The sequence below is a fragment of the Ictidomys tridecemlineatus genome, chromosome 2, assembly GCF_052094955.1.
Source record: "Ictidomys tridecemlineatus isolate mIctTri1 chromosome 2, mIctTri1.hap1, whole genome shotgun sequence".
Classification (NCBI taxonomy): domain Eukaryota; kingdom Metazoa; phylum Chordata; class Mammalia; order Rodentia; family Sciuridae; genus Ictidomys; species Ictidomys tridecemlineatus.
The window spans coordinates 82788161-82807182 of NC_135478.1; the positions used below are offsets into that span (position 1 = coordinate 82788161).

The 19022-nt window shown below is 46.3% G+C and overlaps 1 protein-coding gene across 1 annotated transcript; it reads right to left on the reverse strand.

Moving 5' to 3' along the window:
* Positions 1–707: 707 nt before the first annotated feature.
* On the reverse strand, positions 708–7041 carry Pebp1 (phosphatidylethanolamine binding protein 1). Its single transcript, XM_005336827.5, has 4 exons — positions 6791–7041; positions 5637–5746; positions 4870–4970; positions 708–1639 (listed from the first exon to the last, which is right to left on the reverse strand). The coding sequence occupies exons 1-4, from the start codon at positions 6923–6925 to the stop codon at positions 1422–1424; spliced, it is 564 nt and encodes a 187-aa protein (XP_005336884.1). The 5' UTR covers positions 6926–7041; the 3' UTR covers positions 708–1421.
* Positions 7042–19022: the final 11981 nt, after the last annotated feature.

Genomic DNA, 19022 nt, shown 5'->3' on the forward strand with positions numbered 1-19022 from the left:
TGCTTATAGGTCACCCGTAGGATCTGGACTCCATCCTCAGAGCACCTGCAGATTGCCAAAGGGTTTTCGGTAGACAGAGGCCGATGGACTTGGCACCCATCTAAGGACAGATTCAGGGCGCGTGCTGCTGGTCCATACTGGAGACACACCAACTCTGCTGCCGAGACCTGGATTCCTGTGAGCATGTTTTATTCAGGGCTCCAAGTGGTGGCTGTGGTGTTGCACATTACGTTCAGAATGAGCCGTCCCAAGGTCCCTTAGAAAGGCTGGGCTCTGGCAGGGCTGATAAGGGCGCCCTGTAATAGATGCCCGTCTTTATTAAACCCTCGTAATCACACTCTGGGTAAACACGTACCAGAAACAGCCCTGTGGAAATGGGGGACAAGCCTTTTGCACTCTGTCCCTCTGGCAGGCAGGTACAGTTCGCCACTTACACACATTAATTCCATCCATCATTCCTTCGTCTCAACAAAGGATTGTTTTGTTATTCAACAACCCTGTGAGGGGAGGGGAGGCTGACTGAGGACTGGAGGTCGCTCGCACTGTAGATCACCAGCACCTGTAGAGGCCATTCTGGAGCAAGGAGACCCTCTCTGTGGCCCACAGACTAAATCCCGAGAGCTACTGGCACTCAGGACCCGCAGAGGCTGTCTATTGACATCTCCCATTTAGAAAACGCATGCCCAGTAAGGCAAAATACCTGGAGGTCTGGATCATCCCATGCTTTTATTTTTATTCAACAATAAGCGAACAGCAGAATTAACACAACATTAAGCAACTCCAGATCGCTCATAACCAGAGACATGTGATCGCCTCAGATTTCAGGACCCCCCAACAGCTGGGGCCCAGCACCGCCACCCTTCTAGAGGGCTAGGCCTCAGTGGCAGCAGCAAGCCACCCTCCCCCTCTTGCTTTATCCAGCTTTGTTCTTTGAAGGAGCTGGAGCAGGGCGCTCACACCTCCTGTGGTACCTGAGTCCGTGCTGGGGTGCAGCTGAGACGCCAGCCTCTGTTTTGCCAGAGACAGCACTGTAAAGACACATCTCAGAGGTGTCATCGTTCACAATCTGGACTCAGAGTCACAAAGGTAAAGGCAGCAAATCATCTGCTTTTTCAAACTTTCCTTAAAGATTAACTGACACTTGGTTCCTGTAGTATTTTTACCTGGGTTGCTATTCTTTGACTAACAATGCATTGACCCCCTCGCAGTACCAAAATATCCCCCAACAAGAAGTTCAAATTAGATCAAAGCATAAACTGGGATGTGACTATCTAAAATCGTAAAGAACAGGCAACAGAAGTCTCCCTGACCACCTAAAGCACAGCCCTGCCCTGTGCCCAGGGAGTGGGAGGAGCCCTCCATGTGTCACTTCACTAGAGAACACTACCCAGGGCCAGGGCCACTGCCTCGCGGAGCTTCCCCTACTTCCCAGACAGCTGCTCGTACAGTTTGGGCACATAGTCATCCCACTCAGCCTGGTAGCACGTGCCGGCCACAGGGGGCCCCAGTTTGTACTTCTTGCGGAAGGCCGACACCTTGAACTTGCCACGGTTGTCTCCAGAGCGATTGCTGAGAATGGGCTCGTCACACTTCAGCGGCTTGTCCTGCTCGTACACCAGCCAGACATAGCGGTGGAGGCCTGGAGGGAGAGGCAGAGGGAAAGTGGACACCTGGGGTGGACCTCACCCATCTCCACACGACATTTCAACTCAGAGGGACCGCGCCACCCTATTCACCAGGACACTGAGCCCAGAGAGGCAGGACAGGTCAAGCCCCTCACCCAGGGAACAAATCCTTCATTCGAGTCACTGGGGAACTGCAGGCTCCAGCCTTGGCCCATCCCTTGAGCCTCACCTCCAACCTCCCTGCTGCTCAATCCAGCCCACGCCACACTTCGGCCACCTCAAGTCCCTCCCAACACCCCATCAGGACGCCCATCCTTCTTCCACCACAGTAACATCAGAACCTAAAATCTAAGTAAAACACTAACTTTGTAACCTAATCTCCTTGTTAGAAATAACAGCTCTATTAAGCAGTGGTATTCATTCTGTTGCTTCTCATCTCCCTGAATTACCCTAAAATTCCTGGCACATAGAAATGCTAAAAAGAGGAAAAAAGAGAGACATAGATGAAGGAAACAGCCCGTCAGGGGCTGGGGGGCCGTCACACCACACTCAGGCCTCCAAGGTACCAGAGAACATTATGGTTCTACCTCCAGACTTATCTATTGGAAGATGAGAGATCTGCTTTGAAATGACCCAAATCCACTTTTACCAACTAAACAGCAAAAAATGTTTTAGAATTAGCAAGCCAGGTGTGGCGGCACACACCTGAAATCCCTGCTACGTGTGAGGCACAGGCAGAAGGAGATTGAAAGTTGAAGGGCGGCCTTGGCAACTTAGCAAGATTCTGTATCAAAATAAAATAAAAAAGGCTGGGAATGTAATCCAGCGGTACAGACCCCAAGGTTCAATTCCCATTGTGAAGGAGGGGAAGCATCTTATTAACTGCAAATTAAGTAACTCCACTTAAGCACTAGACAGAAATGAGTACCATAAACTTGTTAAAAAGTTATTTAACAGGGTTGTGGCTCAGTGGAAGAGTGCTTGCCTAGCATGCGTGAGGCACTGGGTTCAATCCCCAGCACCACATAAAAATAAAAACAAATAAAATAAAGGTATTGTGTCCATCTACAACTTAAAAAAAATTATTTTTAAAAGTTATTTAAGTATCTACACATCTATGTACCATTCACAACAGCTGAGAGCTGGAAGCAATCCAAATTTTTAGCGATGGGAGAAATGGATAAACAGAATGTACTATATCCATACAGTGAAATATTATTCAGCAATAAAATGAAGATTTTGATGCATTACAACATGGATGAACTCTGAAGAGATCATGCTAAGTGAAATAAGCCAGTCATAAAAAAAGAAAAATATATGATTCCACATGAGGTATCTAAAGAATCAAAAGCATGCACAGAAAGTGGAATAGTGGCTCCCAGGGACAGTGGGAGAGGGAACTGCAGAGCTCTCGCTCAGTGAGCGGAGTTTCCTTTCCATTTGGGGAGATGGAAATTTCAAGGTAGGTTTCCCAACAGTGTGAACAGTTAGTACTACTGAAGTATCCAAGTAGTAAGTTTTATGTTATGTTTTTAATATAGTTTAAAACATAAAACATTTAAAAAGCAAGTTACAAAAAATCATGGTCAATAAAGAGACCGGCTCAACATCAGCCACCAGATCAGGGACCAGAACAACGCAAATGCTACCACTTCACATATACCAACCACAGCACCTAATCTCAGTATGGGGCTAGGGGTTAGAATGTAAAACTGTCAGTTGTTCTGGAGAACTCTGGGGAAGCTCCAAGAGGAACTGTCCACATGAATGTATAGAGCCACTTATTCATAAAATCCAAATGCTGGAGAAACCTGAATGCCAAGCAGGAGAACGGCTCCACAACCGTGCCGTCTTGGAATAGGGAGATGCTACTTAGAAACCAAATGGAATGAACTACTCATACAAGCAACAGCCTGGAAGAACCTCAGACATGATCTTGAATGAAAGAGACCAGTCACCAATAAATGCACCCTGAGACTCCATCTGTATGAGGTAGCAAGATACTCTATGGAGAAAGGGGTCAGAAAACTGGTTGGCTCTCAGGGAATGTAAGTAAAAGAGGATCCTTCTAGGGTGATGGAAATGACCTATATCTTTTTGAAGTGTTTCTATGTGTATGCATCAGTCAAATCTGCTGCCTGAAAACTTACAATCTATGTGTTTATTATATAGGAGTTAAAACTTACTCAAAGAATCTGAAAAGAGAGTGACTGAGGCCTTTTTTTTTTTTTTAATGAGAACACAGCTCCTGCTCAAGAGAATTGCTTTATTCTCATGTGTATTCTCCCCGTAATTAAATTGGCTATTTTAATAACTGCCCTAGAGAACTTAATAGAGCTCTAGGAAATCTGTCCCTTTACCCTCCCTATTAGGAATACATAAGGGGGTTAAAGCCGTCTGGAAGCTTTTAGGTCTAAAAGTAAAACATGAGCCCATGACCAGCAGTCCTCACTCACCAGGTACTTCCTTATAACACTCTGTACTGACTCAAAGCAGAACAATGTGTGCAAAAGCTGGTATTCTGCCATGTTTCACCCACCACTATGTCCCCTTCCCAGCAAATGGGGACATCTTGTAATGAACAACAGGGAACAGCAACCCCCTATGGCTTACGGAGCTCTTATCTAGCTGGAGAGCTGTGATGCAGGAGTCTCTCACCACACATGCTTACACACAGAACAGGACACTGCACAATGCATGCACAGACCTCCAGTATAGTTCTGTTGCAGTCTTCTACATCTTTCCAAGATACCAAACCAGATTTTTGGAAGGACCTCCAGTGATAAATAAGGCATTTTTTTCTAATTAATTTGAAAATTATGATCACTTGAGACTTTTTACAGGAATTAGAAATTGAAACATCACACGGGAAAAACTGCACACAGAAAAGACATAGTTTATCTGTGTTCAACCCACGTGGAACCACCCAAAAAGTATCTAAAACATCATTCCCTTATCCCTGGCTTCCCTGCTTATTAAAGGCCCAGAGCCCAAGAAGCAGACCTCTACAATGAGAATCCATCTGACCAGAACCCAAAGTCCTAACCCCCCCCCCCACTCCTGCAGGTCTGAGCGAGCTCTGGAAGGCAGAGAAGCAAGCAGCCTTGTTTCCAGTAGGGTAAGGGATCTTGTAAATAAAAACAGTACAGCCTGAAAAAACAGACTCAAAATGGCAGCACTTTGGGCCAACCCTGCTGTGTACCTAGCCTCCCTTCTTGCCTCCCTAAAAGCAGCCTTTACTGACCTGTGCCACTGGGAGGCCCGGAGCCCACATAATCAGAGAGGACAGTACCACTGCTGATGTCGTTGCCCTTCATGTTGACCACCAGAAAATGGTGCCATTCCCTGTGCGGAAGAACACAAGACCGTCAGCACCACAGGGGTTAGCAGTCACTGTACACTAGCAGCTGAACATCTAGCACATACTGAATGCCAGGAGACAGAGATGAACACTGCAGGCCCCGCCAGTGCAAAGCTTGTTCAAGATCTGCAGAGAAAGGACCCAGTCCCTTCTCTGCCCTGAGATTCTCTAGGGCAGGGATCAAAAAGCTTTTTCTGTAAAAGACTAGAGAGTCAATGCTTGCAGCTTTGCAGGCCATACTTCTGTGTAGCAACAACTCAACACTGCCACTATGGCTGGAAATTAGCCACAGAGGACAGATATATAAGGTATCATGGCTGTGTTCCAGTAAAAACTCTTATTTATGGACATTGACCTTTGCATTTCATATAATTTTATATCTCACAAGGTATTATCATTCATTTTTTCTTATCCTTCTAAAAATGTAAAAGCCATTCTTAATTCATGGTGTCATACAAAAACAGGCTGCAGGTAGGTGGATTTTGCTATTGGTTTTAATTTACAGACTGGAGAGCAAAGGGGCAGGAAATGCACACTCTGGCTTAAACAAGGCACTAACATCCCACACTAGGTCTACTTCTTCACATTCGACAAGAGACTTATACCAGGTAGGTCAGGTCTCCACCCTCCCCCCTCTTTCCCCAACCTGCCTGTATTTGGGAGACTGCCTGCTGGGAGCATCCGGGTCTGTCAGGACCAAGGTGTAGAGTTTATCTGGATCGAGACCATCCCATGTAATGCTGGTGGGTCTGTTCTGAACCTGTAGGGAGGAATAGTTTGGAGTTCAAAAGTCAGAAAAACTGAAGAAAACAACTCACTTTCTTTGACCTCAGGCTCCTCAAAGGTAAAACCAAAGTAGGAGTCAGAAGCAAAAATGTTTATATTATAATTTTATTTTCAACACCCCATGGAGCTAGTATACCCTAAGTGGTGGGGTCTGGATTAAACAGGACACTGGCTTCTTCTCATAACTAAAACTTTACACTGTCTGGAATGACAATGTCTTTGGATTGGTGACCAGGCAGTCACTGGAGCCTGCCAAAGTGAAGTTGGCATCAACTCAACATTTAAAAGCGCAGAGAAATGTGGCTGAGAGGTGGACAGGAAGTCTGGGAGGGGAGGCTGGCACTGCTGCCTAGCTGCGCAGTTTCTGTGATTATTCAAAACAGTGAAGGGTCTGGGCAACTTATTCGAATCTCGCCAGAGACTTAATGACCAGCAACGAGCAACGGTGTCGAGAATACCAGTTTCTCCACTTTCTGCAGCAGCCTTAGTCCTGGAGTCAAGAGTCCAAAAGCAAAACCATAAGCCTCCGGGCTGCAGAGCGCACCCCCTCGGGGAAGATGCACGCTCTAGAACGCTAAAACAAAGGAGAAACCGCCGGGCGGCACTCGTCACCGGTTACATAATGCGTCACAAAACTCCCGGGTGCCGCGTCGGCTCTCCAAACTGCGGCCTTAAGCACGAAGACTCGGTGGAGGCTCTGGGGGCGTCCAGGGCGGTCAGGGCCCACCCCGTCCTGACTGCGACCCTCGTCCCCGACCCTGCCCGAGGAAGGCATTGCTTGTCTTAGGCCCCTCCTTGATGTCCCGGGAAACGAGCTGGATTTCTCCAGCGGGTCGATCTCCACCCACCCCAGACCGGGTCCTCGGGGTGGCCCCCAGGCCTGTGGCGTGGGCACAGCGACCCCGATCCCGGGGACGCTGCGCACGCAGGCTGGAGCAGCCTTCGCGCCCCAGTCTCACTGGCTCCCACCCGATCCCAGCACAGGCCCCGGCCGCGCACGCCCACCGCCCTGAGGCACCTGGGTCGGCGTCAGCACTTTGCCCAGCTCGTCCACCTCCAGCCCGGCGTAGACGACCCTCAGTGGATGCTGGGGCTGCTCCTCCACCTCCTGCAGGCTCAGTGGCCCGTTCCACTTGCTGAGGTCCGCCGGCATGGCGAGGAAGGGCAGGCGGTTCGGCCGGGAGGACTGCGGGAGGCCACGGACAGACACACGGCGCTGAGTCCGAGCGAACTGGACGGAGGCGGCGGCGTGGGCCCAACGACCACGGGAGCGCACGCACGCGGGTGCAGCCCCGCCCCGCCCCGCCCCGTCCCTCCAATCAACGGTGAGGCCCCGTCCACTCTGCCCTCTGATTGGTCGAACCCTGAAGCGCGGGGCAACTCACGCTCCCGGGTCAAAGCAACCTGCTACCAGCAGCAGCCGGGTTTTGCAGTACTGTAGCTAGGTCTGAAAGGCCTTTGTTTCCGAAAATGCACATGAGCTCGTCTGAGTTTTTATTTTTGTTTTAATTTTTTTGCACAAATATTTGCCCCACATCCTCAATTCAGAAATAGTACGGCCTTGCTTTTCTCTTGCACTTCTTAAAACGAGCCAGAATATTTCACTAATGGGTGCTCTCCCCTGGTGGTAATTGCCTAGTGAGAAGTCCTGAGTAAACATTTGGCCATTTTCTCCACAAATGCGTTTGCACGGATAGCTCATGCACCATCCCCACTTGAACTCACAAGTTTCCTGAGAAATTTTTCTGTTTTTCTTCTTTTGAGAAATGAATTTTTGAAGCATAATTAATCCTATTTTGCTGACAATCCTTATTTTGTGGATTCTGTGACCACCAACTGCTTTCTTTTTACTGAATATAATGAGCACTACTTAATGCGCAGCATGGACAGAATCTAGAGATGTGCAAACCAGCGCCCCCAGTTCAGTTTCCTGATCATTACCACTGCAATGTACCAGGCCCTGACATTCAGCCTCTCATTTTTATCCTTACACCAACCCTGACATTATTCCCACTTCACAGATAAATAAACTGAACCGTGGAGAGAGACGCAGAAGTGAGAAAGCAGCATGAGATCCTGTCTGACTGTAGAAGGTGGCTCTCACTGCTCTAGCTAGAGAAGAGTCCGGTGTAGTCTCTGGCCTCTAGGAAGCTCTCCCCTAGTGCAGGTGTTACATGGCAAATTACCTGGAAGACCCAGAAGCAACCAAGAGAATATGCCACTCAGATCTCTGATAGCTGGGGAAGAAATTGACCAGGGTCCCAATTGCTTTTAGGACCTGGGCAGGGAAATTAAGGCAGGCACTGCTCCAGGATGCATGGGCTTCCTCTGCTGTCAGGACAAACTAGCCTGCTTTCTATGAACCTGCCCTGCAGGCTTAGATGCCTCAAGTATTTAGGTCAGCTGTCTCTCCCAGCCTCCCCTTCTCCTTCCCAGTTCTCTCACAGTCATTTCCCCCAATAAATTCCTTGTACATCTAATCCCATCTCATCATCAGCTTCTCTAGGACCAAGAGTGACACTCCAAGGGTGCTGGGTGTGGGCCAACTGGCAGACAAGGCTGGATACGGCTGAGGGGATAGGGAAGGAAGTGCTCTTTAACTATTTTTATTTTTTATTTTTTGTTTGGTAGCAGGAATTGAACTCGGGGGCACTCAGCCACTGAGCCTTATCCCCAGCCCTATTTTGTATTTTATTTAGAAACAGGGTCTCACTGAGTTGCTTAGCATCTGGCGGTTGCTAAGGTTTTGAACTCAAGATCCTCCTATCTCAGCCTCCCCAGCCACTGGGATTACAGGCGTGCCTGACTTAACCTTTTTTAAACTACAAAAAGTTTTAAAATGTCTGCGTTACACATCTGCCACGTAGCATAATCTAAAGCCACAGGTATGGAAATGAGTTCAGATTCCAAATCATCACCTAGTTCCTGTGAAACCTTAGGGGAGGGTGTTTGGCAGAAGAATGGCTTCTCCCTTTGCCCAAGTCCTAATGCCCAGCGTCAGTGACGACAAGGCAAGAGGAATTACGGCTGCATCTGGATTTAAGATTGCTAACCTCATGACCTTAAAATAGGGCCATTATGCTGGACTATGTGGGTGTGCCCAACACCATCAAGAGGGCCTGAAACAGGGAAGAGCAAGGCAGGGTTGTCAGAACCAGAGTGAGGCCTTGTGAGGAAGACTGGCCCAAAGATCGAGGGGACCCTGAGCCTGGGAAGCAGGAAAAGGAAGGGAAGTGGATTCTCCCCAGAGACTCCAGAAGGAACGCAGCCCTGATGACACCTTTAGTCCAGTGAGACCCCCTTCTTCATTTTTTATTGTTTCTGTTTCCTCAAAGTTGTATTTTTATGTTTTTATAATACAGGTATAATATATGATCCACATGAAAATACATATATAGTCTGCATTGTCTCTGGCTGAATATTTTATTTGAGGATAGGATATGTTCTAATATGTACATGTTCACGTTGGCTATGTAAATGGCCGGGGTTTGGGTCCCACCAAGGCGCAGGTGTTACAGGCTCTGTCCCCAGCTTATTAACGGGAGGTGGCCTTGTAGGCAGGTATGCCCAAAAAGGGGTTGCGGGACCCAAGCCTCTTCTTGTGCTCTTTCTCTTTCTGGCCACAAGGAGAGCAGTTTTGTTCTGCCACCACCACACCATGCTGCCTGTCACAGGCCCCACAGCCAAGGGATCACAGACTGGAACCTTCAAAACTGGGAGCCCAAACAAAACTTTTCTCTTTATAAGTAGATTGTCTCAGGTACTGGTTATAGTGTCAGAAAGCTCACACAAAAATATCCCTTTCAAACGTGTATTTTTAAACAACTGCTTACCATGACAATATCATGAATTATGTAATCGTGAACTTGCTGTTAGATGTTGAGACTGTTTCTCATTTACCCCTTCATTTGGCAGTTCAGGAAGCTGCCAAAGGCCTTAATCCAACTGAGAGGGGACCACGGTACAGGGCACCTGAAGGAGCACCATTTCCCAGGCAGAGCAAAGGAGCCAGATGTGGCCACAAATGTCTATAGAAAGTCATCTGTATTCAGAAACCACAAAATGCCCTGAAGTCCAGTACAGATGCAGCCCTGGGGGAATTTGGGAGCTCCTGGCAGGGAGCAGACACTCGTCACTTGCTGCTTACTCAGAACACGGTTTCCGGATGGGGTGGGTCTGGTCATCTTCCCTTACTATGACAAATATCTGGTGCACATCTGTGATCCCAGAAACTCAGGAGGCTAAGGCAAGAGGACCTCAAGTTCAAGGCCAGCCTCAGCAACTTAAGGAAACCCGTCTTAAAATGAAAGCAATAAAAAGTGCTCGGTACGACATTGAAGATCCATGTATTAAAGGAGGTGGGGAAAGCGGGGGAAAAAAAAAAGGAATGAAAAGAGAAAGAAATTTGGCATTAGAATTTTTTTTATGTGTTCTAATCAGTTATGCATGACAGCAGAATGCTCTTTGATTCATTGTACACAAATGGAGCACAATTTTTCACTTCTCTGGTTGTACACAAAGTTGATTCACACCATTCATTCAATCATACATGTACCTAGAGTAATGATGTCAGTTTCACTCCACCATCTTTCCTACCCCCAGGCCCCCCTCCCCTCCTCTTCCTTCCCTTTGCCCATTGCAAAGTTCCTCCACTCATCCCATGCCCCCTCCCATTAAATTAGAATCCACTTATCATAGAAAACATTCAGTCTTGGGTTTTGGGGGATTCCGGCTTACTTTGATTAGCATGGTATTCTCCAACTCCATTTATCTGCAAATGCCATAATTTTATTCTCTTTTATTGCTGAGTAATATTCCATTGTGTGTATATACCACAGTATCTTAATCCATTCATCTGTTGAAGGGCATCTAGATTGGTTCCACAGTTTGGCTATTGTAAGTTGTGCTACTATAAACATTGATGTGGCTGTGTCCCTGTAGTATGCTGTTTTTAAGTCCTCTGGGTATAGAGGGAGGAGTGGGATAGCTGGGTCAAATGGTGGTTCTATTCCAAGGTTTCTGAGGAGTCTCCATACTGCTTTCCAGAGTGGTTGCAGTCCACCAACAGTGTATGAGTGTGCCTTTTCCCCACATCCTCGCCTACACTTATTATTGCTTATATTCTTGATAGCTGCCATTCTTACTGGAGTGAGATGGAATCTTAGAGTAGTTTTGATGTGCATTTCTCTAATGGTTAGAGATGTTGAACATTTAGAAATTTGGCATTTATTAGTACCCATCTAGGGTCTGTTAGCCTTTCTAGGCTGCTGTCTGTCCGCCTGCCTGTGGAGGCTGGGAGCCTCAGGAGACAGCTGCTGGTCGACCCAAATGAATGAGCCATAAAACCACAGGTTGTTTTTGTTTGTGGAGCGAGGGCAGGAAGTCCACTGATGTGGTTCTCTGTGGAATGGCTTCATACCAGTTTCACTCTTGTGTTTCTCCTAGGGACAGTGGGACAGTGTTCAGTACAGGAGGATTGAACAAAAGTAATGCTCCATCCTATAGCCACAGCTTGAATTCAGAAACTGCCATTGGGGTTCTACCAGGGGCTTGGAAGGGTGCCTTTAGGGGACAGAAAAACCGGCTGCTGGCCAAAAATCTGGGCTAAGGCGTCATTCTGGAAATTAACCTCTACCTGGTCCCTTGGATCCCACTTCTTGGGATTTTTTATATTGAAATTTTTTTTTGGTGGGGAGGGTGGGTTACCAGGGATTGAACTCAGGGGCACTCGACCACTGAGCCACCTCCAAGCCTTATTTGTATTTTATTTAGAGATAGGGTCTCACTGAGTTGCTTAGCACCTCACTAAGTTGCTGAGGCTGGCTTTGAACCCACAATCCTCCTGCCTCAGCCTCCCAAGCTGCTGGGATTACAGGCATGCACCACTACACCCGGCTTATATTGAGATTTTTGTTTCTCTCTTTGAGAATTTCAAAACCTTAAAAAAAAAAAAAAAACCATACTTGACATTCTCATTGACATCTTCTACATGAAATATTTCTTGAAAAGAGTTATCTAGAAAATTGGGGCTGGGGACATAGCTCAGTTAGTAGAGTTCTTGCCTCACATGCACAAGGTCTTGGGTTCAATCCTCAACACCACCAAAAAACAAACAAACAAAAAAAAAAACACCACAAAAAAAAAGAGCCAGAAAATTAATTTAAAAAGCTGGCAAATTCTAGTTCTGCAAAACATTAAAAAATAGAATAACCATATGATCCAGCAATTCTACATATGGATTTATTCAAAAGAATTAGAAACAGAGTGCAAAGAAACACTTGCATCACCTCGTTCATCACACCCATATGCAAAATCCCAAGAGTGGAAGTAACATCTGTGGACATACCGCCTGAGAAGGAATGGATAAAGTGTGATGTACACACAGCCAAACAGTTCCCAGTGTTAAAAAGGAAGGGAGATTTGGTGCATGCTGGAGAATGAGTGACCGTTATGAAGTTGTGCTAAGTGAAATAGGCCAGTCATAAAAGGACAAATATTTGGACAGTGAGTTTTTTATTTTTGTTGTTGTGTTTTTGTGGTGCAGGGGCTTGAACCCAGAGCCTTGTGCATTCGAGGCAAGCCCTCTACCAACTAAGCTATATCCCCAGCCCTGACAGAAAGTCTTTAATGGGTATAGAGTTTCAAATTTGGCATGATGAAAAGGTTCTGAAGATTGGTTGTGCAACAATAAGAATACACTTAACACTACTGAACTAAAAATGGTGAAGAAGGTCCATTTGATGTTATGTCTGTTTTACCACAGTTAACATTGTAAAATATGAAAACAAGCAAATTCTAATTCATAAATATTATGGAATTTTTTAACAAATATTTATTCATTTATTTTAGTTGTAGTTGGACACAATACCTTTATTCCATTCATTTATTTTTATGTAGTGCTGAGGATGGACCCCAGGGCCCCGCAAGTGCTAAGTGAGTGCTCTACCACTGAGCCACAGCCCCAGTCCTTATTATGGAATATTTTTCATGAAAAGGAATGAAGCATGAGAGATGCCACCGTGAGGATGAAGCTTGAAGACACAGTGCTAAGAGAAAGAAACCAGGCACAAAAGGTCACAGATGATGTGATTCCATGTCTACAAAATCCAGAATAGGTCAGTCCCTGGAGACAAAGAGCAAATTAGTGGTTGCCAGGATCTGGGGCAACAGGTAAATAGGGGATGAGTGAGGACTAGGTGGGTATAGGGCGTCTTTTTTGGGTAACGAAGAATTTTTAGAACTTGTTCTAGGCGGTGGTCACATGGCATTGTGAATGTACCAAATGCTACTGAATTAAATGCCTAAATTGATATTAGGTAAAACTCACTTCAATAAAAATAATCAAATTTTAAAAGTCATAGACAAACATATTTGCAGGCAGGATTTCCCCCCGAACAGAGCATCCCTGCAGAGAAAGGAAGGTGAGCATGGAAGAGGAACAGATGTAGACACCATTGTTACTGGTAACAGTCTCCATTTCTTTCTTCAATTAATAGCACTTCTTTTTCCTCTGGGAAACCACTCCTCTGTCACTCTCAGTTCATGTGAGTTAGGCATGGTCATGTGATTCAGACCACCCAATCAAAGCATTGCACGCCTCTGGCTTCAGTGATTGGCTGAGAGACATAAGGCTAAACTAAACTAGGCCAATGAGACTGGGTCCTGGGACTGTATCAGTCTCCTTAAGCTGCTATAACAAAGTTCCCTAGAGTGGCGGGCTTAAACAGCAGAAGTTAACTTTTTCACAGTCCTGGAGCCTGTAAGTTTAAAGTTGAGGTGTCAGCAGAGTTGGTTTGATTTTGTTTTAACTTTATTCTTATTTGTTTATTTTTTTATGTGCTGCTTAGGATTGAACCCAGTGTCTCACATGTGCTACACAAATGCTCTACTACTGAGCCCCAACCCAGCCCAGGGTTGGTTTTTTGAAGACCTCTCTCCTTGGGTTACAGATGTCTGTCTTCCTCTGGTGGCCTCACATGGTCCTTTCTCTGTATCTGTCTTTGTTCTTCTCCTTTTTCTCTCTCTCTTTCTTTCTTTTGATGGTACTGGGGATTGAACCCAGGAGTGCGCTACCTCTGAGCAACATCCCCAGCCCTTTTTTAATTTTTTTTTTTTTTACTTTGCAACAGTCTTACTAAGTTGTCCAGGCTGACTTTGAACTTGTGAACTTCCTGCCTCAGTCTCCGGATTCACTTGGATTACAGGTCTGTGTCATTGTGCCCAGCCTCATTTCCTCTTCTTGTAGGGACGTGGTCGTATTGGATTAGGGTGCACCAGTAGCCCCTTTATTTGCCTTTATTACCTCTTTAAAAGCCCTATCTTCAAATCCAGGCACATTCTGAGGCACTGGAGTTCAGACTTCAATATCAGTTCTAACTCATAGGCTTGGTTGGAACCCCTGGAAAGAGGACTGTCTCTTCTAGTCAGTGTTGCTGAGGAGAGAGGGTGTCCACATGGAGCTGCTGGTCAGCCTTGCCCTTGGCACAGGAGAGGCTGCCCAGGAATGGAGCCAACACTGAGAAAAACAGCGGAGATGAAGACAGAGAGACCCGATGACAGTGGCATTGTTTGACCCCTGTGTCGAGCCAAGCATGGAGCAAGTCTGCCCTTGAACTTTTCAGACACGTGGAGCCAACAAATTCCATGTCAGGCTTGTATCTGTTTGAGTCGAATGTTCTTCACTTGCAGGAAGAGCCCTTGCTTAAAACAGGGGACCACCCATCAAAAAGGAAACCAGGCCTCTCAGATCACAAAACACTGTGGGCTCATTCATTCAGACATTAGTAATGCCAAATTAGTGATCACTCAAAACGGAAACTTTACCATGGATCTGCAAAATGACTTTGCCTTGTGTCTCAGACAATCCACAGAATGCATACCGGGCTCACAACTCTGGGACATCCTCAAGGCCTGTCCCCTGAGGTCCCTGACAGCCAATTCATGGGCTTGCCAAGCCACCTGTGAGGTACTAACCTCTTGAACTATCACTAGTCTAGAAAGAATCACAGGTAGGAGTGCACAGTAGGAACTCCTGCAGAAAGGGGGTGATGCAGAGGGCACAGAAGGGCCATGCCGAGCCTTGTGCAGCTGGACAGAGAGACATGCACCTGTAATCCCAGCTACTCAGGAGGCTGAGACAGGAGAATCACAGGTTTGAGGCCAGCGAGACCTGTCTCAAAATACAAAGGGCCAGTGATGTAGCTCAAGGGTAGAACCCTGGCCCAGCAGGTGTGAGGCCCTGGGTTCAAATCCTGATACTGAATAATAATAATTTAAAAATTTTAAATGCCTTGTGCAGACAAAAGATCAGAGGCAGCAGGAAGTGAGGGTGGAAGTTTGGATGGCGGGGAGCAGAAACTGCCGTGTCCTTGGCAGTGGGAAAAGAGACCAAGTGCTCAGCAAGAGAAGGAAACACGCGGAGAAGTGCTGTATCCCTGACCTGCAGAACCGACCCACTGCACAGCAGCCTCCAGACGGGGCCAGGCCGACACCTTGCTCTTAGGGTCACCTAGACACATCTCTCTTTCTTGAAGCCCAAAGAATCTGACCAAATTATTATTTTTTTATAATAATCAGGATTATTAGAGTTGCAATTGATGGAAGCCCAGTGCGAACTGGTGTTTTTCAAGAAGAGAATTCATTTGTTCTTGGGTTGGCACACAGTGGGTGGTCTGGATCCAGGTGCTTAACTGATTCCACAAATATCTGCCTGCTCCCCTGCTTTGCCTTTAGTTTCAACCTCAAATAGACACTCCTTCTTACTGGGGGTGAGGATATGGGAGATTGAACCCAGGGGCACTTAACCATTGAGTTATGTCCCCAGACTTTTTGTTTTGTTTTTTTTTTTTGATACAGGGTCTCAATAAATTGTTTAGGGCCTTGCAAAGTTGCTGAGACTGGCCTTGAACTAGTGATCCTCCTGCGTCAGACTCCTGAACTACTAGGATTATAGGCATGTGCCACTGTGCCTGGCCAAACTCTGTTTTTATGTGTCCAGAGAGCCACTGTGATAGGCATATTCCAAGATGGCCCTGGTGATTCCCATGTCCTGGTATTCACAGCCCTGAGTGATCCCCTCTCCTTGAATAACTTGCTTCTAACCAATAACATAAGACCCGTTAATGGGATGTCACTTCAGATGGGGTTGTGTGACACTGGGACTTCCATCTTGCAGTGCATACTCTCTGTTGACTTCTCAGCTTGCAGGCTTGTTGGCTTTCAGGCTGTCAGCTGACATGTGGCAGAGGCCCACCTGTAAAAAGGCCCAACCTTGCCAACAACCACCCCGAGAGCTTGGAGGTGGATCCTTCCCCATTCGAGCCTTCAGATGAATAGAGATCAGATCCTGATTGCAGCCTCTGGAGAGACCCTGGGTTTATAGGGGATCCAGCTCTGTCATGCCCAAACTATGAGGCCCTGGGTGGTGACACACACCTGTAATCCCAGCTACTCAGGAGGATCCCATGATCAATGCCAGCCTGGGCAACTTAGACCGTGTTTCAAAATAAAAAGGACTGGGGATGTAGCTCAGTGGTCGAGTGTCCCTGGGTTCAATCCCTGGTACCATGAAACAAACAACAAACAAGTAAAATTCTGAGATTTTTCTGGCTAACTACAGGCAATCACAGGGGCTTCACTGGCGGGTCCCAGAGGGTCCCCTCCCACACCAGCCTGATGCCTTGCAGCCTGTGGGGGGGGGGCTTAAAGTTAAAGATTCAGGCCTCATGTCTGGTAATGCCATCGCCCATACTCATGTTCGTAGCCCAGGCCCTTCATTCTGGGGTCTGTTGACCTGAGACCTGGGCAGGGATCCTTTGAGCACTTCTGCCAAGGACTCCTGCCGGGGTGGGTGGGGCCAACCCTGCGGACACTTGGCTCCTTTCTGACTCAGCACCCAGGGCTTTCCACCTGTAGCCTGTCCCCCATCACAGTGGTGAGTGCTAACTCTTTGGGCTGCTGCATTAACTGGCTCAGATACCTGCTCAGACACTTGACAGACCTTGTCCCAGCTCATCTGAAATGAACCCTCAGCCTTGGCCCACACCTTGATTGCAGCCTCTGGAGAGACCCTGGATTCATAGGGGGTCCAGCTCTGTCATGCCCAAACTACTTAATCCACAGAAATTATGAAATAATAAATCTGTGTTGTTTTAGGCAAGGTTGTGTGGCAATTTGTTTTTCAGCAAAAGGCAATGGAGCCACCAATAGCTTCCGGCCTATGTGCATTCCCATTAGCAACCCCAGGGAAGGAAGGCTTCTCCCTCCCCACAGCCCTAGAAGAAATACAGTGACGTCCTGCCACTCATCCAGGCTGCACCCTGTGGCCAGGTGATAATTCTGACCTGCCTGTGTCCTCGCCCACCCCAGGCCCCATAGGGTGTGAGAGGGGGTCACTGTCCAAAGGAAAATGAATGTGCATCTTCCAGGGTGGAGAGAATTAGAGGCAGAAAAAACAAAAGCAAAACATATGCTCTGTGACTAGCAACGGTGATATGCCTGTCCTCTCAGAGACCTTGTTAATCAGTTGAAGAGACCAATATTCAAGTCCCATAGCAGTTAAGTGTCTTGTACACAGCTAATATTAATTATATATATTGGTCACTTAATTAAAAGACTCCATCTCTGCTTATCAAAATGCAATGAGCTTACTAGAATTTTCTACACACTCCGGATATTAAGAAACTGTATTTATGAGAAAACACTGACCCAGAATTCATTTTGACTTCCCAACTAGTTTGAATTGCCAAGGATTTGCTGTAATTAACATTTGTCCAAAAGTTCAAGGTAAGTAAGCAAAAAGATTAGATAATAAGAGGGTACCAATCCAATTCCATGAGTTGGATCAAAGTCCTAGAAGAACAAATGTTACAGATACAGAAATACAAATTTTTTGCATGTTAATCTGTTTTGCTCTCAGCTGAACTGAATTGGGGTTGCTAGTCGCTGCAGACACAGGAATGTTGATGGGGGGGTATTCGCATGTTTTGTGGTGGGAGGAAGAGTTCTGGGAGAAGGGGAGGAGATGCTTCAGTGAGGTACAGCGTCCTCATTCTCTTTACAGCCAGTGGAATGTAAAGTCATGGTCCAAGGGCTCACAGGAACCCCGGACTAACACTGCACCATGTCTTTTGCATAAGCCTGGGCCGAGTGTCAGTATGAAAGGTCATGGTTAAGTGCAGTTCCCAAGCTACTTACACTGTTTCTCTCCTCCCTGTCTCTCCCTCCAGCCCAAGGTTAATACGTTGGAATTCACATGAGTTATACATGTAGATGTTCCATTGTACAATAAGGAAAAAGAGGTCCAAAATAGTCGACAGATGGAATAAGTTTAGCAGAGGGAATACTTGCTTATATACAGGCAAAGAAAGTTCTCTTCAGTGTAGAATCAGATATTAATATCCCCAATAGGTAGGGTAGCTCAGCAGTACAGTGCTTGCATGAGCCCCTGGGTTTAAGCCCTAGCACTGCAAAGTGAAAAATTATAAAAATTAAAAATTTAGTAGCAACACTGGAAAGTGAAAAGAAACAGGTATAATTGATTTTATTTTAATTATTTTACTGTACCGGCGATTGAATCTGAGCCTCATGCCTGCTAGGCAAATGCTCTACCATTGGGCTATATGTCAAGTCCTTTATAAAATTTTTTAATTTTGAGGCAGGGTCTTGCTAAATTGCCCAGGCTGACCTCCAACGTGTAATCCTCCTGCCTCAGCCTCCTGAATTGCTGAGATTACAGGTGTGTTCCACTATACACACCTGCAATTAACTTTAATAATTTTTTTTGTTTAACAAATATTTCCAAAACTTTATCATTTCTACCATGTAATCAATTTCAAGTTGGAGCGATTTCAAGGGCATGTCCAGGATGTGGGGAGAGATCCAGCTCACGCAGCTGAGGAACGAAGTCTTTTGAGGGGGTCATTGGCAGGACTTACTGAAATTTCACAATGCTTGCCTTTTACCCAGTTATACCTGTTTTGAGAATGTGTCTTTGTGATATTGTGAAATATATATTTGGTCTTCTTCCCATTTCCTGGCACACAAATCCTAAAATCCTTTGGGTATTCAGAGTGTTTTTTTGTTGTTGTTGTTGTTGTTGCTGTTTTTTTTTTTTTTTTTTGATGTTACTGAGTTGTCTGTTGGCTGGCTGCCCCTAGGGACCTTCAGGATGGGGGTTGTCCCTGGGAAGACCAAGTCAGGGTCAGAGTCATCGGGACCTTCATCCCCAACTCCCCAGGGAAGGGAGAGGG